The sequence below is a fragment of the Lonchura striata genome, chromosome 6, assembly GCF_046129695.1.
Source record: "Lonchura striata isolate bLonStr1 chromosome 6, bLonStr1.mat, whole genome shotgun sequence".
NCBI lineage: Eukaryota > Metazoa > Chordata > Aves > Passeriformes > Estrildidae > Lonchura > Lonchura striata.
Window position 1 is genome coordinate 44,595,797 of NC_134608.1, and position 26,131 is coordinate 44,621,927.

The following is a 26,131-nucleotide window of genomic DNA, read 5'->3' on the forward strand; positions in this document are numbered from 1 at the left end:
AATAACTAGTAGATTTCTGCCAGAAAATAAGTACTTACATGCCTGGCTATTAGGCGGTTTGCAGCTGCTCTGTTTCAGTTGTCAGTGTCAGGGTTCACATATGAAAATTTACACCTAAATATTCATTTTAGGCAGTGATGAGAAAAATACTGTTATAGTCACGGTGTGAGAAACAGCAAAGAACGGGGCTGGGCTGGGAAGCAACAGTAATTAGCCTATCAGTAATTAGCCCATTGCCAGTGGAACTGTTAGGGAAGCTTTCCTGTCTCACCACCCAGGAGCCATTCTGACAGAAACACTCACACCACCTGAGATTTTCACTGCTGGCACTGAGGCCCCTTCAGAGTGAGAGGTTCCAGTGACCCCAGGGGTGTCCCTCTTGGCTCCCTGCACACCCCACACTCACATAGGGTTTCCTCACTGGCTCAGCCCTGGGTTTCCCACAGCAGAGTCCCAGATGTTTGGATCCTTAGAGGAATTTAATTGTGGCACAATAACACAAAAGCAGCTCAAACTGGGTGCCTCCTTCCTGAGCAGTATCCAGCTGTGAAAAGATTGTCTTTGTGGAAATAAGAAAATAATCATCATTAGTTTAATGGGTTTGTAGGTTGTTTTGATTGATTCTCTCCTACACAGGAATTGCTTCTCCGCAGCTTGTTTGATTTTTTTTTTTTATTGAAAACAATTGTGTTCAGTGGGAAAATATGTTCTTGGAATACAAGGTAAATGCTGATTTTAAAAAAAGTAAGGAATCAGGTTGGAGAGGAAATTATGCTAATGGTTGTATTTGTCAGTTGTAACTGCCAAATGAGAGGAATAAAAATGAATAAATAGATAGAGTTTCAGTGTAAATCAGTTTAATTATTTAATTTCTATAGGACATTCTCCACAAAGGAGTTGATATTGTTGTTCTTATTATCTGCAGACACATTGCTGCACCCAAAGGGCCTGTTGCTTTTTTTCCGTTAAAATACATGCACATTTCTTTTTCTCTAGCTATGTTCCTCATTTTTTGTGTGGCAAAATTTTATCCTTCTATTATGAGGTGTTTAAAGGATGCATCAGATTTCTCAGATGCTTCAATAGCTGCAAGAAATAAATACTGAAATGCCTTTGTGTTTTAGGAGGTGAAGTGATCTCATCAGCAGGTATAATGCATGCACATTCTTCACTCTTTGCCATAAGCTGCACTGTGAGCTCTTCATGTGGGGATAAGAATCTGAACACAAAGGTCTGTTAATGAAACCTGCCACCTACACTTTTGGTAACAGAAGTTCTAGGAAAGATTATGTGTTTGAAAGACCATTTGTGGCATCTCCTGGTTTGAACTTCATCAGCCTCCACTGATCACTCCACTTTCTACTGTTTCATCTCACAGGCAAGAATTTAGGGAGGTTTGGTTTACTTTGCTTAGTGTTGCAGCTACAGTTGCCTCAAGAACAAGGTCAAGATGATCTACATCCAATTAACACACCTGCAGCAGATTTGGGATGTCAACTGGTGCAGTGTGAAGGAAATGCTGAGGCTCTCTTGTAGTAACACCCTCAGTAGAGAAATCTATAAGGTCCTGTCTCAGTAATCCTGTGTTGGGCTTTGAGGTCCCCCAAGCTTCTCTTCTGGATCTTGTTTGTTTGTTGTGAAAGAACATCTGGAGGCCAGTACAAGTGCAGAAAATCTCACTTGAAGCTCTTGTTTAAGGAAGAAGTCTTGACTCCAAACATATGGAGACAAGTCTGTCAAGATCTGTAGTGAACATTAGAGGCTTAGAGAGGAAAGAAGTTTGGAGGAAATCAACTGTTATTCACAAGTTCAAGTTGTACCTGTATCTGTTTCTTGCAATCTTCTTTATTTTTTGTTTTCTCATTAGATGTATACACAGATAAAAAAAAGAAAGAAAGGAAAAGTTACAAAGAAGATATGGCCATCAGCCTCAGAAGGAAGTTGTTAGTGTCATACAAACGTGCCTGATCTAAAGAATCTCAAGAACCTGCATTTCCACCATTGTTTATTCAGACTGAATCACTTTGAATTACATTTTCTCTCTGGGTTTTCATGTCAACCCTTTTTGTGCAATATTTCAAGTACCATATTTTTTTACCGTGGAAACTCTGCAGCCATTTCCATGACAAAAATTTAATAGCTACTCCAAGTTGATCCAATTCTGTAGTTGTATCTGGTCAATTAACCTAGAATTCCAGTTCTTCTGATCTGATACACAGAAAAAGATGTTTCAAAGATGTTTCAGGGACTTTTTTTTTTCTTTTTTTTTTTTTTTTTTTTTTGGTGGTATGTGTCTTAACACCACTGAATCTGTCAGATTATTTGAATCTTTTACAGAATATTCCTTCTGTTTACCCTGAAGCATTAGAAGTCTTAAGTGTTGATTTTGAAGGAGGAGATCTATATTAAAGCAAAGTTGGAATATATCTGTCTTACTCTGCCAAAGTTCAGACCTGGAACATACTGTGAAACAGGCACACAACATGTGGGAGACTGAAAAGTTATTTATGCAGGAAATTTCAAAGCACTGTGGGATTAAATTCTTAAATGTAAGTAACTCATTCTGTAACCACAGTTTCATTATTCTTTATTTTTTTATATGTAAGCTTTCAACAGTGAGAATGAACAATTGCCAAAGTTATAGGAACTGTTAGTAAACTGAGGGGCAATGGATCTGTGGGTGTGAGAGCTTTATTTACTATGTGTCTCAACTTATTCCTATTTGAAAATCCATTTGGTCTTGTGGAAAATGTAGTGCACCCATTAGGATGCAACCACAATGTGTTGGGTCTCTACAGTTTCTCTGGGGTGCAGCTTTATGCCAAGGGTGGGAGCTGAAGTAGGGTGGAAAAAATGCAGTCAAGGGCAAGTCTTGTTCAACAGGACCACACCTTGGCAATCTCTATGCCTTTCAGATTGTGGGAGCTGAGTTAAAGCAACTGTTCTGTCATTGTGAGAAGGCTACAGCAGTAACTAAGCTGTCAAGCAGTTTTAATGATCAAAAGGAAATTAACACAAAATTACATTATGCTTCCCACACACGTTGTATATTCGTGTGTTAAGGAATTGCTGTTCCTGATTCCATCAGCGTTGATCAAGCCCATTATTCTGCTCTAGGTTTTTTTTTTTTGACAGCAACTAAAAATGAGAGCACTTGAAATTAAAGCTCCATTTCATGTGTATTAACTTTAACAGAAGTAAGCATCTCAGTTACCTTAGGCACAACTATGACGAGTTACAGAAGTGGATGTATCAGCACTCTCACTTCTAAATATCTCTCTCCTGTTGGTCTCACAAAGCACTTTTTGTTTAAATGAGGTATAATCTGACATGGAAAACAAAGTTCTTGCAAGTAATATAGTGCTTGATGTAATATTGCAGTTGCCACAGTGGTTTCAATGAGGCAATGAGAAGCAACAATGACAAGTGAAAAAGTTGCAAATCAGGAATAGCCTGGAGATATATATCATGAGGTTTGGGTTTTTCATCTGTCGTCATCTCTTGTATCCAGATGACATCTTTGCCTGGCAGCAGTGGTGGGGGAGGCAAGGGGTGGTGGGCACTGGAGTTAATGCAACAGGGATTTCTTTGCAGTGTCTCTGGTTGAAGCATGGCCACAGATGTGTCCATGGCAGAGCTCAATTATTCTTATCAGGACTATCAGAGCAGTCATTGGCTCCTGTTCTGGAAAACAGCCAAACTGCCTTGGATAGTTTGTGGTTTTGGCTGCTGTAGCCAGGTAGTCTCTTGTCCTTGTTTTCAGCCTTTTGTTTCAGTGAAAATGCTGGCCAAAAGCATGTGACTCCTTGATCATTGTGATTTTTTTAGTTGGCCCACAAAAGCTGTTGCAGGTGTCTCTCCCTTCAATGTAACAAAGATGAAAATACAGAGTCACAGGCTGGATGAAGTGTGACACCTTGAATATTGTCCCTGATCTATTTACCCTGGTGCAGTACCAGGCAGTTGCATTTCCTCCCAGACACCCATTTTGCTGTCAATGAAGTGCTCAGCAGAGGTCCACAGCTGAAAAAAAACAATATATGAGATCTTTGCCCCTTTCCAAACTTGGAACTTAACACACAAGTAACCAACAAACAAAAGAAACCCCCTCAACCCTAGAATAAAACAGTGACATTTGTTTGTTGGGAGAAATATTGCCAGGGGCATTAGCACTGCAGCCCATTTTGAAAACAGCTTCTTATTCATAGTAAGGTTTCCTCAAAAATTTGGGACAACAGAGACATGCTACTGCAAAGGCCTTTGGCAACAATAACTTTTTGTTCATTCTGAAATTCTTCATTTGCATGTAAAATGGAGTTATGAAAACAGAATTTCACAGACACAATTTTTATTTAAGAAGACATTTGGTAAATGCATGCTTACGGTCAGCCTAAAACAAGCTAGCCTTCCTCTGCTGTATTTAAAAATTGCCTAGCAAGCTCACTTTTTGCTTAGTTTTTGAAGTCTCCAACAACATGTCTCAACAGGATAGGAACTCTTTCTGTTGAAAATTTGCACAGATCAGAAGGCAGAATGAGACCAAATTATTGGGTACTACATTTCCATGGTATTTCAGCCTAAAAGTGGCCTTCTGGCTGCAAAAGATGAGACCTGACCGTAGTTATCGTGGACCTTGTGCCACGGTTCACTCTGGCTCAAGGCAGCATAAGATGCTAAAGGCAACCTGTGTGTCATGGTGATGCAAGATGTAGTGCAGAGGAGAACCAAGCCAACAGTTTCAGCATATTGCTACTGGAATTTTGGAGAGTGAATACAAAACCAGCAAAGACTGTAATGCTGCAAAGCAAGGCAGGTCATCACATTGACATGACATTTGTTCAACTGCAAAGGACACTGAAGGGACAATAAGCACGTGGTCTCAGCGCTGCTTGCAGAGCTGAGGGCTGTGTCATGGATTTGATCAAGTATAAGGAACACATGCATACAATCAGTTTTACAATTTTGAGTAACAGCTATTTGTGAACACAATGAAACTTTTATGAAAGCTTCCTATTAGAGCATATGTTACTGATTTAAAGAACATTCAGGCTTTAAAAGTTTTTGTTTCAGATGTCAGAATTATCTGTACAACTAAACCATTGTGTGCTGACATTGACCATATAGATGTTATCACAGTGCAGCTTGATAAATTCCACTTGATTTCTGTAGATCAGAGATGGGATTCTTTTATTCCTTTATTTTGTAAGACTGTAGCTTGGTCACTCTTTTACAATCTAAATTTCTCTGTTTACCAGTTCATTCATTTTCAGAGCAATCTTTAAAATAAATAAAATCTGCATCAATGGCTATTTTAGATGTATTGCTTCTGAAGATTTATTCAGCAGATGCAGGTGTGCTTTGAGATACTTCTTGCAAGCTCCACGGATTTAGTGCTTTATTTCTAGGTAAATTATTCAAAACTGACTTCCAGAACAAACAATGGGGTTCAAACTGATGAATGTGTTCAGGGTTTTGCTGTTGTGTTTACTGGGTAGCTTGAGCTCAGTGGAGCAATTCAGGATTTATTGTCGTGAAACCAAGAGTAGGATTTGGCTCTGTAGGTCTGATATTCATCCAGTAAAAATTTGGCTGGATCACATCAGTCCCTGAAGAACAAGAATGTTGGATTAATGGAAGAACAAATTATTTCTCAAACTTGTTACAAGATGCTGTGAGCCAAACTGTTCATTGCCCCTCTGCTCTCTCCCCAGCCTGTGGGAGTGATGACAAGATGGGAGCATCAGATTTCATGGGAAAAAAATACTAAATGGTTGTGCACAAGTGGGGAGGGTGTTGCCAAGACCCTCACAGAAGCACTGGACTGTTTGATGAGTTCCCATCCCTGCAGCAGTTATTTTGAGATAGTTGGAACATGGGCTTCAAACCCTTTGGTTTATTAATATTATTTTCTCAAAAATCAATTATAAATTCAAATTTTGGGGTTAAAAATGAAATTAGGGGATTCTATGTTGATTTCTTGGCACTTTGAGATACTAAAAACATGATCTGATATTCAATGTATGTTTTGCAGGCAAGCATGTGTGTAGGAGCACATGTGGAGTAATTACTCAGGAGGACTCTGGTTTGGCAGCTCCAGGGGCTGTAATCCTCTGTTTATCACAATCAAAGGTTATGATGTATGCATCCCCACCCCATGCTCCATCTGTCTGCCTCAAACCTGTCTTGAATGAACCATAGCAGGGGTGAGCAGGATATATAATGTCTTTGGTTATTAATTCTTTGCCTTTCCTGTAAAGTTCCCGGCTTCCACATCACTTGGGACAGGATACTTTTCCAATGGATTGGGAATATTTATTGTATTAATAGGAGCTATGTTTCCTCTACAGTGTCCTCTCTTTCCTTCTATAAGCTCTTTGTTGTTTGCACATCACTAGATCACTCCTGTGCTACATCTTATGACCAAGTGCCACCAGCCTCGTACAGAGTCTCATCTTTTTCCTTTCAGCCATCAAACTTTTCAATCCTACTTTCTGTTTTTGGAATAGGTGCTGTAATTTTCTGTATGTTTATACCATGCCCAATACAGGAGAATCCTCTTCTCTGAGATGTGTCTCATTAATTTCATTCTTGGTCAATGATTATTTTGGGGAGAGAGTTTTGTTACACTGCATGCATAAGTATAGTGGATTTTCTTTTACTGCCCTGATAAATTGTTATTAAGAGTTTATTATTTCATTAAAATAGTCTACCCTAGTAAATCATTATCACAGTGCAGATTCCCATTAAGATTTCAATAAAAGTCAATAGTTGCATCTCCCTAGTTTGGGCAGATGTCACACTCTGCACTTAACATAAATGAAAACATGCCTGTGTGTACACACACGCCCATGGTGGTCATGTGTGCTCAAACAACTCCTCACTTTACTCTCAGCCCCACCAAGGTAGATGTGCCAGATGCGCTAAAGCTGATCCCAGAGGAGACACTCCCATCTCTTGCAAGCTCTTAAGTTCTCATCTTACCAGCCAAAATATTTCAGAAGAATTTTCAGAAATGCAGGTGCGTGCAGTTGTGAGGAGCAGCTTGCTTTGAGCTACATTGCTGTTTCACCTTACAGCAGCCATACTCTCAAGGGCAATTATCTCTATAGTAATTAACAAGGGAATTTTCTCTGATGCTGCATCATGAGTCATGCTACTTCCAAAAGATTAGTTTGTTAGTTACTGAATAAAATGTTTGCAGATGTACTTTGCTATGATAACATCTCTGACTGGGGATGACTCATTACAGATGCAGGAGCAGAGACCTGCAGGGCCAAAATGTGACTGCATGATCCAAAATTTTAGGCTCCTCTAGCAGCTAGCATGACCCCAGTGTCAGCAAGAGGAATTTGGTTCTGCAGTAGAGCCCAAAGGGGAAAAAGTCCTTTTGCCTCTTCTCACTGCCTTTGTGTTAGCAGGGAAGGAGAGGCGGCAGTCCTTTGCTCTTCTTCAGAGCTGAGGTGCCCTTCTTGAGGGGCAGGAGAAGAGGTATCTTGGGCTGCTAAATCTCTTCCCTGAAACAAGATAGCAAAACTGAGCCAAGTCATACCAAACAGTGCAACAAAGTTCATGCTTTCTTAATTTTTTGTTTCTTGAGTTAAAGACGAGCTTTGGGACAGCCAACTTCAGCCTTGTAAGAAACCACCTCCCCATTAGCTTCCGTATTTTTTTCTATTCTGAAGTGTCTGATCAAGCTTTATTTTTTTTTTTTTTTTTTTTTAAATAACAAGACCCTGTTATCAAACACTGGGTTGCATTGCAAACATGCAGTGGCCTTCTGCAAGTACCCAAGACATGGGATGCACAACCTAATTCCTTTGTCTGAAATACAAATACTGGTCAACTTTGATTAGAATTAACCTCGAAAGTGCTACTCCTGACTCATGTCAGCTGTAGGTGAGACAGAGCTGCAACCCAAGAGTGAAACTGGAATAGATTTGAGACTAAAGACTAAACTTACTAGCACAAACTGTGAAGAGTAAGGTAAGTAGGCTTTAGAAATCATTTCAGTTAGGGTCTTCTGATGGTGTGCACAGCAGGAGAATGCTTTAAGGACTTGTTAGCTAATAATTCCTAATAAGTGTGCACCATGCATGAACTAGCACACAGTGTGAGTAGGGACTGACCCTGTCTGTGTGCATTGGGTTTAACCACAGCCACCTCTGGAACAGAAAACTGTGACAAACAAAAAGAAATAGGACTTAACTCTGGCAGTCCTAGACTTCTGAGTGTGAGCAGGGAACTACTTCCACAAATGCATGGAGTGATCAAGGACTAGAGGGAATAATTGCTTTTGGGGCCCTGTGTAAAAATTGCTTGGGAATTAATCCTCTGCTTTGCTTTGGCATTCTTTATATTGACAGAGAAACATTAGGAATGAGCATATTACTGCAATCTCCTTCTGTGGCAAAAACCCTTCAGTTAAAAATGCAAGACAAATTAAAAATGGAAATAAAGTCAATTCACCATATCTTACTCTACCATATGTAGAGTAACCAGGTTAGGATTGTCTTCAGTTTTGCTGGGCTAATAAACAGAGCATCTGTCAGAAGCACTGTTTCAATGACACAAAAATGAGAGTGACTACTTCCCTTTATCTCTGTTCAGTGGTTTACAGAAGAGAAAATTCTGCACCAAAATTAGCCCAAAATTTGAAAATCTCATCAGTGCTTGAAGAGGGTCATGAAATGAGCAGTACAATCCCTTCACATTCTTCCTAATGTCATATTTGTGTTTATGGGTGTCTTGGCCTTGCTTCATGGTAGGTTCTGCTTTTGTAATTGAATTTAATTTCTTTCTTATTATAGCCATGCAGCTTGCAAATCTAATAATAAATTTTCAGTAAATATTACTTTGGGAGGCATCTGTTCCTTAAGGAAGCCTTAGAACTAGTTTTTGTTTTATTTAGAAAATATATACAATATAAATAAACCCTGGAAGATCTTGTGCAAGGCCAGGGATGTGGTGATATGAATTTGGCTTTCTTTATCCTTGTGTCACTAGAGGCAAGATTTCTGGATGCACAAAATTCACTGCAGGTGTTGTGGTTCGTATCAGTAGAGAATTTTCTCTTCAAGGGAAGAGTAGCCTTAGATGGAAAGAGATGTTCAATGAGACTGAGATATTTCTTTTTTGCTTAGTTCAGGCCTTTGAGTCAGCTGCACTGTTTGTGCCTCAAAAGGTGTAAAATGTTACATAAACACTTTGTGTAGTGTATCCATTGTGAGCTTATTTAAATGGGCAGCATCCAGGGAAGGAGTAATTAGAGACACCAAGTGCCTGTGGCCCCTGCAGTGGTAGAGGATGAATGAAGTCACATAGGTCTGGGTGATGCCCATGGACACACCAGTCCCTAAGAGGCAGAGGGGTGAAAACCCCCAGTTTCACCTGGAAACTTCTGTTCATTCCCTGTATTTGGCCCCTCGCAGAAGAGAGACATCTGGGGATATTTTACCTTGTACTTATCCTTTATTCAGGCTTACACAGGCTCCTTTGTCCTGACAAGGCCCTTTCCAAGTATTCAGATGGTAGAGAAACAACAAAAAATACAGATGAGAACGTGTCTATCCCCACTCATAAAAGCATTCCTTCCTGACCTCTGGGACTGGCTGGATGCCCAGTATCCCTGAAGCAGGCAACTTGACTACAGGGGATTGCTGCAAAGCCATACCAAAGCTGCATGAGGCACTGAGGGCAATGCAAAGCTGGTTGCATTCCCTGTCATCCACAAAGAGAAGACATGAGTACAACTGTTACCTTGATATTTCAAGATTACAAAGGCTCCCATGACTTCTGTCTTCTGCAGTTTTCTGTATAAAACTTACTACTCTCTGTACTATAAGAATGAATATTGGGAGAGATAGCTAATCCAAAATATTGAGCTCCAATAATCTCTGTTGGAGAGCTATTTTAGCTTTTTATGTGGTCCTGAGAAACTTGAGTATGAATGTTGGACAAGATGACCTTCCTTCCAACTCAGCCATTACTGTGTTTCTGTGAACTCCTACCTCCTCTGATAAACTGTCTTTGAATTTAGTTACTGTTTAGTTCTGTAGTATCCAGATACTCTGATATCATGGCTACAGTCAAAAGTTTCTGAGCTTTGGTTGATTTCGGATTTGATAAAGTGTTGTATTTTGTTTCTTTTACACTACTGGCTTTATGCAACTTAATGTTACCAAAGATGGCAGGTGATTACGCCCTCAGTTTGATTTTCCACCCTTTTTGTGTTATCTTTGTATTGTGCAGCACTGTAATGGTCAGGGGGATATTTCATGTGTGTGATTTTCTGGGTTATTACCAGAAAGTTTAAATATAAATGATCCCTTATTGATATTTTGCTACACCCAGAGGGTGGGAAAATAATGGAAAGGATTATAGTTTTCTGCTGATTCAAAAAAATGCTTTTGGCAAAAGTTATTCCTTTCAACTGCAAAATCAGAAGAGAAGTAACTCTGTAAGAGGAACAGAATGAGATTGACCATGCAGTCAGCTCAGATATGTTAATTTGGGTTATATGAGTACAGCCAATGATGCCAGCGTAAGAAAGCCCCTAAACTGCTAATTCTTAGCAATTGCTTGTGATTTATGGCGGAATTTCCATTATGTAGCTCTTGGAATAATCCTAATCAAACAGGGCTGGGGTGGCATGTTGTCATACAAGAACAAAGCTGATAGTGGGATAAGTAAAAAGGAGTATAATTTTACTCCCCATTTTCAAGAGTGAACCTTTTTAATGGAATATCTTGTAAACAATGAGAGATTTGAAAGAAGTAGCAGTGGCCTAGTCTTAGGAAAAAGAAAGCAAGTCTTGAATTTTTTCACTCATTTAAATAGAGCTTGAATTGTTTTTTATAAGGGATCTTGGAACCTCATTGTCCCATCTCTGTGTCCTGTGGATGGCTCGGTGTGGGCTCTCAGATTTAGATGGGATCTCTTCCTGCAGCTCTCTAAAAGTAAGTATAGCTGTGTCCTGCCAAATGACAATCTCAGATCTACCTTTACTTGATACTCTTTACTTTTAGTCTTCATTTTCTTCACCCTTTGCTTTTCTGGCTGCCTTTGGTTTGATGCCTTGAATTGGATGAGTTAGTTTAAAAAACACTACAATATAACTTTTTTAAATGAGGTGTAGCATTCAGGTCTGATCCTGAGTACGCCTAGCTAAATTAGCTCGTGTTATTTAAGACTGCAACAGCCACACTTTATAAAATGTTCCCTACCTTGCTAGTTTCATCCTGTGACATGTAGTATTTCAAGTATTAGAAAAGATTTTGCAAAGCTTTGGTGTTACTTGTGCAAGCCCATGGTTTACATGTTTATTTTGTTTACTTCTGCTGAGGAACTCTACATTGCTTACAACAATATCTCTGACCTGAGCCAGCTGACCTGGCTGGATCACCTTGAGGTTTTGGACCTGGAAGGGAACAATATTGAGGACATCAACCAGGTGCAGTACCTGCGACTTTGTTGCAAGCTAAGCCACCTGACAGTGGAGGGCAACCTTATTTGCCTGAAGCCAAATGCAGAATCTGCAGAGGTGAGGACTTGGTTTGCACATATTGTGGTTGGTTTTTTTTTTTTTGTTTTTTTGTTGTTTTTTTTTTTTGTCAGTACTTTTTAACTGTGAGTTGGAAATGCAAAACGTTTCTGCATCTTCCTATTACATCATTCTAAATGATGGCATGGGATGCATTTCCCATGTTGATTTTGTGGTCTCATCAGTATGGTCTCCAAGATGGCCACAAGTGAAACACAAGACTGCTAGTAAAGACTCGGGCCTGTTTCCCAGCAAAAAAAAACTTCTTCTCTTGGAGTATGAGCACTGGAACAGGTGTCCCAGAGAGGCTGTGGAGTCTCCTTCCCTGGAGATACTCAAAACCCATCTGGATATGATCCTATGCAACCTGCTCCAGGTGAACCTGCTTTAGCAGAGGGGCTGGTCTAAATGGTCTTAAGAAGTCATTTCCAACCCCAACCATTCAGTGATTCTGTGGTGAGACACCAGTTTTTGAGGGTTTTGCATTTCTTTTGGAAGTTCTCCAGACCAAAAGCAAGTCCTCCAATGCCACTATGCTCAGAGGTTGAGCCCTCAGAAAAACAGTGCTTGAGGTAACTAGGAAAAGCTATAATGCTTGCTACCCTTTCCCCTGAAAGCTTAAAATCAAATTACCAAAAAGACCTTCAGAAAGAGCTGAAGATACAAAATAGTGATTCACCTCTTACATACTAAAATAATAGAATCATTTCTGCTGAGGTATTTTGTTGAAGGCATGAAAGAGACTTTTGTCACAAAGATGAGAACACAGTAATACATTATTTGGATTAGAGGGCACTCAACAAGCAAAACAAGGGAGATCTAATTCTACATGAACAGCCTCAGAGATGTATTACACTCTTTGACTTTCTCCTGCTTCATAAAAAAGCATTGCTGGGATATTAAAACACCAAAATATTGCCATCCAGGTCTTTTGGAAGGTCTACAGGCACACTCAGAGTTATGTAAAACACGGGTCTCACTAAGGATGGTGTAATTGCCAATGGCACCACAAACAGCTGATAATGTGGGTCCAAAATTGGAGCTGATGCTGTTATCCCACTGTGACATATTCCATAGCTTTCCTGTGTATTTTAAAGAAGTCATGCCGATATTGTTAATTTGCCTAAAAGGTTGGGTTTGATATTTTTCCTGGACTTAGCCTTGAAAACAGGTGCTAAGACTAAATCATGCAATAGACATATATTTTAAATCTTGGCACTTCTTAAATATATGAGTTAATAGCATTTTTCAGATGTAATTGTTGGCTTGATCTTACTGTTCAGTAAAAGGGGCCATGGAAGGTAGCTCTTTAGCTTTCATAATTTTCCTCTTTGGAATTAAAAAGAAAATATTATATACTTGCCTTTCTAGTTTGAACTGGTGAAATTATCCTTAAGGGACCACACTGTAACTGCTTGTAACCAAAATAATTTCTCCATTTTGGAACATTTCTCCCTTATGGAAGATGCAATCATGGGAGGAAAAACATATTCCTGCAGTAAGGAAGCACGGCCTGCCTGTGATGGACAAGACATGCCTGCTTACTCTTTCTACTCTGGGGGAGATAAATACAGCTGCTGATACTTCATATCATAGCTTCCTACTATGGAAATGGTTCAGTGTATCCTAACAAGGCAGAAGGTCTGACTCTACTCCCTTGTTGTTCCTGCTCAATGAACGTGGGACTTTTGGAGTATTTGGCATCTTCAGTCTTTAAGTGTACTTGTAATGGAGAAATGTCAGATTTCCCTTGGCTTGTTCAGGTGAAATAGGTCCTTGGGATACTCTGCATGTTGTTCCATAATGGAAGTACAAAGAGCAGTGGTACGTGGTGGTGTGCCCTCCTGCTCTTCTCCATGCAGAATGGCTGTCTCTACTGCTGTGCAAGTAGATGCTAAGATCTGATCAGTGAGAGATGCTTCTGCCTGAATTAAGGTGCAAACCTTATGCCAAAGTCAGTGATACAGATTTTATTGAACAGTAAATGTGAGGTAGCAAAATAAAAAGAAATAGAAAAGAGAAGAGAGAGAAGATTGTCACCACCCATGCATCCATTGGCATCCCTGTTGATCATTCTTCAGCCTGGATTTCTTGGTGGTAGGGTCCCAGTGTAATTCAAAACTTTTCATTCTTTATACATTTTGGCAAACAAAGGAATTAATGCTTATTGGCTACACAGTTCTCTTATGCTATTGGTTAAATTATTATCTCTTGCCTCTAATGCTAATTAGTCTACATGCTTAGTCTTTCTTTTCTTTTGAGCCGGTGATCATGATGTTCCCCTGTCAAAATTACCTTTTACCCAGTGGGAACTGATTTCAGCAGAGTTGCTGATTTGTCTTTCCTTGTGGCCTGTAAATTCTACAATTTTTTTTTTTGTTTCCATTATCAATGATACATTCTTCCCAGCTTTGTTGAACTTCCCCTGTGTGAGATCACACACAGACAATAGTACCACCTTTATCTTATCTGCAGTCCAAGTTCCAGGTATCCACAGAGGAATATCTGGGGGAGCTTCAGTAATCATTGGTGGCTGCAGATGCAAATTTGTCCAGGGAATCAGTACAATGGTGTATTTTACACTGAGGTGTAGCAGAGGCAGACTGTGAGTTTGCTGTAGTCTCCCAGCCAGTGCCTGTGCTGGGAAGATGCTTTGCTCTCAGGTGGTTACAAAGTGGGGCTTGCTCTTCACTATTGAGAGCTTCTCCATGGACTTGGTTGCTTTCTTGATTTCAATGGATGTTTGCATTTTTTTGGTGTATAGAAAAAGCATATAGAAAAGAGTATATGTGGGCTTACTTTTGTGTGCCCTTGATGGCAAATTCTAATTCCTCAGGCTCCTTCTTGTAGTCTGGACCTTGCTAAAGGCCTGTAAAAGCTCTCCTATTCATTTACTTTTAATCTACAGAATGGTCCAGCTAACTTTACTGCGCTTTCTTCAGATAGCCTGTTTGCTCCCCTTAATTTGATTTTCAGATGAGCTCATCTTTCCCTGTTATCTAAACCAAGAACAACAACTTGATGATAAAGTCTGCAGCCTCTGTAGCTGTAATGCAACATGAGTGTAACATGATTCTTCTCTCCAACAGGGCATGGCTGGGAATTGGCTGTAGCTGAGAATGGTTGATTCAATTTCTAAATTAAGATTAAAGACTTAGTTTGAGAAAATTTGTGTCTGCCTCTTAACAGCAACTAGCACATTTTATTTGGTGAGTTCCCTCTGCCAATGTCAGTGCTGCATCATGCAGAGAGAGGGAGCATCCAAGCAGCCAGACCCCACAGAAAGGTTTCTGTTTATGACCACTCTGTATTGAATGAGGACTTGGCTTTGTGGGGGTTTCTAATATTTCTTGCAATGTCCTGAAAATCATAAGATTTGCCTGGGTGGAGCAATTGACTGGTGGGTGGCTGTCCATTTGTCCACTCTGCCACTATCAGTGCACTCTTGCTGTATACTTTTTTTTACTGTGTGCCTAAGAACACAATCCATGGGAGTGCTCTTTCTTTCTCCATCAGCAGGTGTAGCAACACTCATAACATGTTTTCAAGCCTTTCTATCACCTGAATATTAAGGAGAAATACACAAGAGAATCACAACAAGCAGGGAGATAGATGGCTGAATGCTGAGGGAGCCCAGGCTTTCCATGTGCATCAGTGGACTTCTATGCTTTTGCACATTACACATAATGTAACAAAGACAAATGACAAAATAATCAGTGGGTAAGCAACAAAGGAGCCTTTGGGTGAAGGCCATGTCTTTGCAGTCCTCAGGACATTTTCATGATCAATTCAAGTAGAAATCATGTGAGAAGCATTTCAAATTGTATGGGTGTCATACAAATTGAACAGTATTGTGCTACTGGAAGTCCACAGACTGTTAAATAAACTGACCACTTTCTCCATTTCTCCAGGACCCAGACTATAATTACAGAGCAGAAGTAAAAAAATTCATTCCCCACTTGAAGTATTTGGACAGAATACCAGCAAGCCAGACTACTCTCCTTCCTTCCAGAAAGATGCATGAGGATTCTCTAATCATCAAGGAATCCATCAAGGGAGGTGGTTTAGCCAAAGACATTTCATGGTTAGGTATGACAGGCTTCCTGTTGGGGTTCATTTTTCATTTTATGATGTCTGTAAATTGAAAAAGAGCAAGGCGACCTCTTTAAAACCAATCTTTACTTATAGAGAAAGGACAAAGGATGTCTTTTTCACCTGGGAAGTAAGAAAGCTGGAATTCAGCAGATAACAGTGCAGATTTAAATGGAAGTAGTCCTAAACTGGGCATCAAGATCAAAAAATGCAGACAACTTCTAGAGCATCAAGCAAATATAGCAGTAGCTGGGAGTCTGTACTTAGGGTTTGTTCTGCATGATGGGAAGAAGGAAAGCTTGGAAAGGAATGTTTCAACAACAGCTGTTCACAGCTCTTTCCATGGAAACAGTCAATCCCATGTAGCATGGATGTAGTAGGATTTCCTATTCCAGTTTAATAACAGGAAAGTCAATCTGGTTACCACCCTTCAGTGGTAACACCCTTCCTGCAACATCACAGGAAGATTGCATGGTCTTGTAAGAAATCTGTTCCACTTTCTTTGTTACTAGATTCATTACATTCATTAGCAGAGAATAAATGGTTTGAAAGTAAATCTGTTGACCCCTTGCCTGCAGCCTTGGTAATAAGTTCAGATGTCCATGCTTTTACCTGTCATGCTACATGCACTTTATCACATACTATTAAATATTGCAAAGTATTTCCTATAACTGCTCATGTTGCTTCCCATTAGTGTGGGCAATGCTGTTGGCTTCCCAGCCCCCTCCCCAGGTTGTGGTTTGCCTGCCAACTGCACTCCATTAAAAATTTAGTTTGTTTTGGAATAAGTACATACATTTGTCATTTATTGAATCCCTATGGGTCCAAATCATTAGTGGTAATAGTAGTCATGGTAGGGAAAAAAATCCATTAAAATCTGATCCCTCGGTGATTGTGCTTTGGCAACATCACCTGAGGTTCAGAAAACTAGTTAACAAAGTTTGCTGACAGAAGCAGTAGGGGCAGAGCACAAAATTGTGAATTCACGTCATTTCCTGGTGTAACCAGACATATATTCTTGTTGGCAGCTCTAAACCAGTAAGTTTATATGGTCAGGTTCAGACATCCCAGTACTTTTTTCTTTCCAGTAGCAATGTTGATTTGGGTACTTTTCACATAGAGTGTATTTCATGGGTTCATATTAACAGCTGTGCCCAAGATATATTAAAAGCCCTAACACTCAACTCTTAAGGAAATGGCCATATCATCACAGAGCTGATGCCTCACTTTGGAGCTCGTAGATGCTCAAAAAAGCAAGGTAGGTGCCCAAAAAAGCACTAAAAAGCACGTTATTCATCTGGGCACTGGAATGAAATTCTCTCTCCCATGGGTTATTGGCTGCATATGCTGTTCTTAGAGCTATGCTGTGCTCCCTGGACAGGCAGCAGTTGGGCAGATAAGAGGACAAGGCTGTCTGCCTTTTCTAGTTTTTGTATAGTCCTTTCTGTCCTGTAGCATTACAAAAACAGTTTTCATCTTCTTTCTGTGGTCGAGAACTCTGTCTCTGAGGGAGTACTGGAAAAATGCATCACTGCCATCCCCAGATTTCTGTAACTCCTGGTACAGTTTCCCCTGTTTGACTGGTGGCTCTGGTAAGGTGTCCATCACCATGTGCATTGTGCCAGGACATTTAAGCATTTTAAGTATTCTAGGACTGGGGCCTAGACTGTGCCTGCAGCAAGTCTGAAATGGTTCCCCTGTGGGCAGGTGAGCAGCAGATGAGATGCAGCTTACAGTTATCCTGGAAAAGCAGGCAGGGGAAAGTAGCAGAGCCCTGGATGTGTCCAGGCTCACCTGTGGGACAGCCAGAGGTGGTGGTGACCACAGTGCACCTGACCCATAACCCCAGCAGTCTGTCTTCGGTGCCCAGGAGCAGAAGAAAGGTGGGAAGGGTTATCAGTTTAGTTAGGGATCCCCAGATTCTGCCATGACCGTGCAGCACTGGAAGACCTTTTTCCCAAGGCTGGACCCATTCCAGCATGTTTCTTATAGCTGCAGTTACATATTTTTCTGTCCTGTATAGCTCCAGGTGTGCAGCAGCAGTCACTATATTGGCAAGGTACAGTGATGGTGTGGTTGGAAGCCTTGCATAACTGTGCTTACACTAATGAAATCTCTCTTCTAGATCCATATCTTGGGGAAGTAGCAAAGCAGCCTGAGTGTAGCCCAAAACCCCCAATGACTTCCAGACCTGGGAATGCAGAGTGTTCTGATAATGTAGGGACGTGTAGTGATGCCAGCCTCTCGTCCAGTAGCTGTCCTCTTCCAGACCCCACTGTTTTTCCTGATAAGCTGTTCACAGAAGATGACTCCAGTGATTTGACACATGGTAATGTATGTTTTTTTTAATCCTGTTCTTTCCCACACCTCCACCTCCGTCTGAATGTTATTGCTGATGAAAGCCAGGGTGCTTTGAATACCACCCACCCATGCCACTGCTAATCAGGTTTAGCATATGTTGTCTTCCACGAGACTCACCTGCTCTAGCATAGGCTTTCCTTTATTTCCCCCTGCAGCAGAAGGTGCGAGTCACCTGGGCTGCCCGCTCTCAGCCCCCCACCCCATGTACCATGTGCTGCTGTCCCTTTTGACAGCCCCACACCACCTGTCCTGCTTGAGTAACATCAGGCCACGTCCTGTTCAGCCATGGGAACGTGCTCCAAGGTAATCCTCTGGAGAGGTGTGGTGATGCACATTCACTCCCCACTGGATCATGGGCTCGGACTGCGTTTACTTCAGTCTCATACTGCTGGCAATAAACACTTGGTTTTGGGTTTCCAGAGGTTGGTCCCTCAGCAAGAGGAGTCAGTTCCTTGACTTCACATCCTGATCTATAGGCTAGCCCAGAACACAGGTTTACCACTGCTCTTCTTGCCCTAGTCACTTGGAAATACCACCCATCCTTCACTGACTCCTGGAAACACCGTGACAGTGTAACTCCACCAGCCCACAGGCTGCAGATTAGATTGTTTCCAGGCATGGTGGGCTGCTTTTATCCGATGCCATTCTCTCCTCAGTTCCCTGCCTATGGGTAGGACTCAGGATGATGGATTAGTTCAAGTAATGCAGAGTCAACAGCTGAATGCATGTTTGGAAATGTACATGGAAACCGCTTGTCAGGGAATGAGACCATAATTCTATACAGACTCTTGGGCAGCTAACGCTACTGATAGAAACAGTTTCACCTAATGTTCACTGCTTCTTCTGACCCTTTGTTGCCTTATCTGTTTTTAACCTGATTTTAATCAAGATCCAGCTGAAAAATAATCCAGCAAAAAACAACAAAAAAGATCCCAAAAATCATATTTTTTTAAAATCTGAATTTGTTCCCTGATCTGACTGGCCATATGTCCACACAAATATTTGCATCAGCACAACTGGAGGCAGGACAGGGTCAGAAGAAGACAGATTCTGGTGGAAGCAGAGAATTTGCCTCTTAGTAGCAGTGTTAGGCCATGCCAGCTGATACTGTGAACCTACACCATGAAATAGTACAGCTTCCTGTCTATGGGAAATTATATTGACTGACTTCAACAACAGCACTGTTTGTTAAATGCTGGAGTAAATTGTTTTCTTTTTTCCTGTTTTTCTTAGGACTCCGTCAGGTTATATGTGGGAACCCTGCCAAGGCACTCCATGTGAGGAGGCAAAAGCTAGGTGTATGTTTTTCTTGTATACTTCATATTCCTGCATGGTGACCCACATAACTCCTGGGATAAACTGAACTCCCACTGTGGCTTGTAGCAGCTCACTCCCTTCTGTAGCCCAAGAAGCCCCAAGATGCAGTTGCTTTGAGGAGGACAGAGGGTCCCCTGCCATGATGTTGCATGTGTCCATGTGTTAGCAGCAGTGGACCATCAGCTGCAAGGGAGCACCTGAAAATCACATAGCAGCTGCTGGGGGCAGACTTCCCATCCTCCTGCAACGAGCAAAGTACAAGGCAGGATTGCAAAATTTGATGGTGTTTCTACAACAGCTATTAAGAAAAGGATCTTTTTCAGCAGTGTTTCTTTGATGTTGGTGTAAACAGTCAGCTTGCTAATACTGTAAGGTCGTTCCTATTGACTAAACAAACACAAAGCCAAAGTTTGTTCCTCTTGGCAATGGGGTGGTGCCCCTGCCCTGTAGATCATCCTGCTCCTTTTGGCAGTAATTCAGTGAGAGGATACCCATGTGTGTAAAGGGGAGCAGCCTGGCTTTTCATGGTCAGCTTTTGTTGGCCCTGAGGTTTAACACAGCACAGCTGCACATGAGTAGATTTAAACAGGCTGGGGTAAATCAGGGAGATGCACAGGACACAGATGTAATGCTCAAAACAGATGTTAAAGAACTACAAGAAAATGATATGTACTGCCTGTATCTTTCTGCTACCACAGCCTCAGCATAGGAAGCTTTTTTGAAACAAATTTGAACATTTTAGTGAATTATTGTGTGCTAAGAATTGGGATGTGGAATCAAACTGTGGTCATATACTGAGTGATGCAGTTTCTGTGGTACTGGTCTTAATACGCTTATTGGTATAGGTGCTATAGGCTTATATCCAGTGAAATAGAAATCAAAAATTTTGTGACTGCTACTCTGGGTTCCTCAGGCTGTAATAGTACATGACTGGGAAATGGGACTTCTTATAACTGAGGAGTTAGAAAGTGATGAGGGATGATCTAAAAACTCAGAAGCACAGTGGGCTCTGAGGTATTCTAAAATCCACATCTAGAAACAGAGCTGGGAAGAGTTCCCATAGATATCTAGATAACTTCTGCAATTTCCACAGCCACCTGCTGTGAGCCCTTTGAAACCATCTGGTCTGACGACAGAAAACTTTTCTGTCTCTGGAGGAGGAAAAGATCTGCACCAGGAAAAGGTGTCCTCTGACCCGGGAGCATGGATGGAGCAGCACGAGGGGTGAGACCGCCGGGGAAATCTTGCCATGCAATAAACTCTGCATTAATTTTCTACTGCAAAAATAAAATCAGCGCTTTGGCCACCTGGTGGTGGTGTCGAGGGATAGTCTCGGCCTCTTGCCTTCCTGTCCCTGCTTTGGGCGGCTGCCCTCCTGCCTGGAGCATCTGCGGGATGGCAAGGAAGAAGAATCCTCCTGCTTCTCTCTGGAGCACAGGCAGGATGGGCTCACTTCCTTAGCAAGAACAAAGAAATTACTTTTCATAACTGGTGAGCCGTTTTTGGCCCTGACAGTGTCTAGTGAAAGAGCTGAAAGGGGATGAGCTTTTCTGCAAGCAGTGCATCGGCCTAAGCAAACAAAAGGCTGAGAGACAAATACCACCTTGTTGAGATCTCATAGATTACACAGACAGGTCATGGTTATTTTGGAAGTAAAACTGGTTTTCTCTGAGCTTACTTCACTGGGTAGTATTTTAAATCTGCCCCACTTCACCTGATTAACTAAGATGCTTGAGATAATCAGACACAGGCATCTTAGATGGCTGATCCAATTAAAATGATTTTTCATATCTCCTGGAAGGTGTGAAGTAACAGTGGGTAACTAAATCCACTGCCGGGGTGTTTGCCTGAATGGCTGCATTTGACCAGCTGCATAAACACACTCAAAAGCGAATTAAAGGTGTGATACTTGATGTTGTCCAGGTGCCTGCAAACAGGTCAGCAAGAACAAACCAGCCAAGCACTGAAGGTGAATAAAGATGAAGACCGGAGCCTCACTGACAGCTTAGAAAATGAGTTGAGGGAGGCCTGTGATGAGGACCTCATTGAAAGAATTTCACTTGACCCTTCTTCCCACTCCTCTTCAGGTACTGGACCTAAACCCCTGGGGAAGGGTTGGCATTGGGCCGAACACGTTTTGTTTGTAGATAGGTGCATGGGTAACCCCAGTGTTTCATGGGATCTCGCATCTGTGCTCCAGAGCAGCAACTGGAAAATGCCATTGCACAGCCAGACACTAAGCAATCCATTCCAGGTTTTAACACGACATTGTGACCAGCTGTGTTGACCATCAGTTGATATATTTCAGCATGAATATGTAGAATTAAGAGGAGCAAAGGAGATCTCACACTAGTTTAGCATCAAGTGTTGTAGAAGGACAGGTCTCTTTCACCTTCTGTCATTCATTTATGACAGTGCCAGGTGAGTCTAAAATACTGTCATTTCTACTGAGCTGTACTTGAACCCAGTTGGCACTGATGTAATTAATGACTGAGCTAATGATTAAGGTTTAACTGAGCAACTGGAAATTCTGGGAAGATATGCAACCAAAAGGATGCATTCAATAAAAGGTTTAAAAATGGAACATGCTCTTCTACTCAGGAATAAAGCCAAAGGCTTCTCTGAAATTGCATTTACATGAATGAAAGCAGAATTCCCACTCTTCACTACTTGTTGAATGTTGTCTTTAAGAATATTAAAAACATTAATAATGGTTATTCCAAACACATATCAATAATTACAACTTCAATCTTTTTCTGTTGTTAATAAGAACAACTCTTATTTTCTCATAAGTAAAAGCACGTGACTTTTCATTTTACGTTTCTCTCAAGAGCAAAAATGGATCTACTAAAATTTAGAAAATATAGTATATTTGGAAAAAAAAACTAGAAATATCATTAAATTATTCAAAGCTTCTATGTGTATTAACAGGACTATAAATAGTATCTCCCTAACAAGAATAAAAGCTGTCTGGAAAAATTTAAGGAATGGCCTATTGTCCAGTGGCCACAGAAATCTTAGATTATGATGTCATGGTCTCTTTAGATTTAATTTGATCTTTTTCAGATTTTATATGATTTCTTTACAATGAATATGATGGTCTCATCATTCTTCTAGATTGACAAGACAGCATCACAAACATCTCACGGTGTACCAGTGCCATGCCCTATAGGACTGTGAAAGTGAATGGTTGGGCATGGATCTGTCCATCTTCTAACTAAATCTGCTGGATGATGATGGAGTGGTTTGAAATCTAGAATTGTCTGAGGTGGGGGGACTGACTAGGATCCTAATGACACACAGAAGTTTGACACAGTGTGAGTTTCTCACAGAAGAACGTGTTGCTGGAAGCAATCCTTCTGACCAGAAAAGGACAAGTCATCCAAGCAAAGCCACTCTTACGTAAAAATCTTTGCAGCATCAGATCCATGTAAACTGCATTTTTTGGAAGGCATTGAATGTTATTTCAGGCTCTTGAGTCAGACATACCAGTCTCTCAGAGTGGTTATACTTAATAACAAATATGAAGTTTAGACATTTTAAAAGCATATCATATGATACAAAGTGTTCCATAGAAACTTTTTATCAGCTTTACCTAGGCAATAAAATACATCCCCATCAACTGGGAGCCACAGAGATGAACTTTCTGGGTCTGAGTTTTGGTGGCACATTCTTTAGATTATGTTCCTGCCCTGGACCTTGCACATCAGGCGCTTAGGTACAGTTGGTTCTGTTAATAGACAAGAGTAATTGGATCCCTGCTATTTATAGAATGGTTGGTTCTTTCAATAGACAAGAGCAATCAGATCCCTGCTATATTTAGAATGGTTCTGAGCATGTGTGCATGCTGATTATATTTATAAGTCAGCAACAAGTTTTTTCTTCTCCATGTGTTGCACATATTGTATGGAGAGAATTTCATGGCTGAAACACAAACAGCCAGAAAGTAGCCCTGCATACAGTGCAATATTTTCCCCAGCAGTCTGGCACTTATTGTGAGATTCCATCATCTCTGCCTCTGATTTAAAAAGTAGATCCACTCATCTGTGATTATTCCTCTGCCTTGCACTTCAGATCACCAAAAGGAGTCCTAAGGTATTTAGAACAAGTCAGTGCAAACACTGGCAGGGAATGATGCAGGTGTGGTCCTGCCTGAGAACAGGAGGGCACGTGAGCTCGTGTGTGCCCTGTGAGCTGTTCCATGCTTGGCACGTCGCCAGCAGTGCTGACAGTGAACCGAACCAACTGTCAGAGAAAGCAATTCAACATGGCAAACAACAAGACACATCTGCCCACCCAGCTCCATCACACAGCATCTCAAAAACCTTTCACTCCCTAGGTTAGTCATTTAGCAGTCAGATGCAATGGTAAATCACTGTGCTTTCCACTTTGTTTCAGGTTCGTCACAGGCTCGGGAGGGTGCAGTGTTCTCCAACACAAAACGTTATCTAATTCCATCCCCTCCAAAAAAACCTTCACCTGCCTCTGCAGTGGATGTTGCTGCAAGACCCTGGAAAACAAGAAACCACAGGGGCATAAAAATACCCAGCCAAGAGGAGGACAGACAGTGTACACAGAAATACCAGTCAAAGGCTCATCAAGAGAACTCAGCCCAGCCTCTGGACAAAGAACCTGCTCTCAGGGGCCTGCACAGCACAGTGGCTGCCTCTGGGTCCCAAGGGCAGCGCCAGCCTGTGGCCTGCACCAGCCAGCAAAGGCCCATTCCAGGACCAGCAGCTGTTGGGTCACCAAGAATCAGGTAGGTGCACTGGAATGTGTCTGGGGACTTCACAGCAGGAAAAGGCAGCTTTCTCTGTTGTCTCTGGGGTCTTCTGCTTCTTTTGTAAAAAGAATTATTTTTATTTGTGCTGACATTTACCTTTGACTGTCTAAAGCTAATGAAACATTTTCCCATGTTCCTTATAGCTTGAGTATTGTAAATTATGTATTTTCTTGAATAATAGCCCAGAATTTTGCTGTGTTCTTATTGCTCCATTCTCATGTTCCCCACCCAGAGCCAATGCTGTGTCTGTTGCAAAGATCCTGTGGCACTTGTTCAAAACTCTCCTCCAGTACACTCCAGGAAGGGTTCCTGACATCCCACTTGGGTTTTTTCCTGACACAAATTCATGTTAGAATGAGCTCTGGAAAATAAAGTAGGCATTAGAGAAGTGTCACATGTACCCAAACATGTTTATTTCTGAACCTGTTTGCTGTAAATTTAGCATCATGTTGCTTCTTTGAAGAAATGCAACAGAGGACTTGTGACATGACAGCTTGGGTTTAGATTAATGCAGTCACTTTGGAGTCAGCATAGGCAGAGAGCATGTGCCTTGTGTGGGAAGCTCGTGTGCCTGGGGCTTCTCCCAAGCCTGGCAGCTTTTGGTTGTTTTTAAGAGCTGATGAGGAGAATGCAGATACTCAAATCCAGAATGCAGTCTCACCACAGTTTTCCTCTTTTTCTCAGGCCCATCATGGATGAGAGCCCTTCTAAAGAGATCAACCACCAGCATCCAGCTGCCTGCTCATCCACAAAAGCCTCGCAGAGGTTTAGGCCAATGAATTCTGCTTGGCCCCTGACTTCCAGGTCCATTCTTCAGTCATTGCCACACAAATCTACTGCCACAAAAACATCTCAGAACAGAATTCCTCGGTCCTAGAAGATACCTAGTTGCCAGCATGTGTTGGAGCCATGTACACAATGCAGCCGTGAAGGATCAGTGCTATCTTGCAGCTTCTTCTGCAAGCTAAACACAGAGCAGTTGAAACAATTAATGTGATTTGCCTCAATTCAGGATACAGCTGGTCCAGAAATATTTAAAGAGCAACCACTGATCAACCAATGAGCTAATGAATGTCTTATTACAGAAAAATATGGTTATTTTTGCAGCCTATACACACTAAAACAGAACAAATTCTATCATACTTCCTCTCATCCACACCACACCCAGCTCTGTGAGTCAGGCAGGGACACCAAACAAAGCTGAGCATGGAGCCTGCTGTCTGTGGGGTGGGCTGAAAGAGGTGACTACCAGCAGCCAGCAATGTCTTTTGCAGTCCTGGATGTTAAACATGCAAGGGCAAAACCAAGGGCTTGAGAGGGTGTTCTAAGGGAGGGGTCTGTTGCCTGAGGAAAAGCCCAGAAAGGCTGGATGGTTTCAGAGTTTATGCCCCACAGGAGCTCACCCTATTCACAGGTATTGGAGGTTCTTGTAGGATGCATTGCTATGGGAGCAAATGCTGAACAAGTGGCTTATCCCAATATTAACATGTTTGTTTGCTCCGTAGCTACCTGGAAGGATTTGTCTCACTTTCCCTGAATAGACATTGCATTCCAGAATTTCTCTAGCAGAGCTGACTTCTGTCACCAGGTGTCAGAGCATCCTCTGCATGTGTCTTTCACCTCTATCCCCTTTTCTAATGTTCTCAGATCAAACAGAATTTCCAGTTTATTATAATTGGATAATTTTAAGTGATGGTGCAGCAAAGCAGGGAAGTAAGGGAATAATCTCTTTTTTTTTTTTCAATAGGGCATTTGCTCAGTGTTCAGGTAAGGTCCAAAACATCTGTTTTAGTGACTGCAGCCTGTGAGATGCTGTTCCAAATGACTGTGCCTTTCAACTTTATTGATGTTGCAGTCTGAAACCAAGCATCATCACATTTTTTCCAGTTTAAATTACTATGTTAGATTACATTTTTAAAATCAGTTTATAAAACAGTAATTACACAATGAGTTAATGAATTGGTTTATGCTTCCTTTCTGCTGGCCATCTTAACTTAGAGAAGCAGAATAGACAAAGCCTTAAAACTTCCTTTTCTCAT

General features: G+C 41.3%; 1 protein-coding gene across 1 annotated transcript in view; it reads left to right on the forward strand.

Moving 5' to 3' along the window:
• The window catches only part of LRRC56 (leucine rich repeat containing 56), a 60,043-nt gene extending 34,895 nt beyond the window's left edge, over nucleotides 1-25,148 (forward strand). Inside the window, exons 6-14 of the mRNA XM_077783774.1 lie at nucleotides 10,859-10,955; nucleotides 11,342-11,539; nucleotides 15,451-15,628; nucleotides 17,757-17,960; nucleotides 19,226-19,290; nucleotides 20,403-20,533; nucleotides 21,233-21,396; nucleotides 23,708-24,068; nucleotides 24,777-25,148. Coding sequence (XP_077639900.1) covers nucleotides 10,859-10,955; nucleotides 11,342-11,539; nucleotides 15,451-15,628; nucleotides 17,757-17,960; nucleotides 19,226-19,290; nucleotides 20,403-20,533; nucleotides 21,233-21,396; nucleotides 23,708-24,068; nucleotides 24,777-24,969 — 1,591 coding nt within the window. The 3' untranslated portion in view covers nucleotides 24,970-25,148. The remainder of the gene's footprint in view (nucleotides 1-10,858; nucleotides 10,956-11,341; nucleotides 11,540-15,450; nucleotides 15,629-17,756; nucleotides 17,961-19,225; nucleotides 19,291-20,402; nucleotides 20,534-21,232; nucleotides 21,397-23,707; nucleotides 24,069-24,776) is intronic.
• The last annotated feature ends 983 nt before the right edge of the window (nucleotides 25,149-26,131 follow it).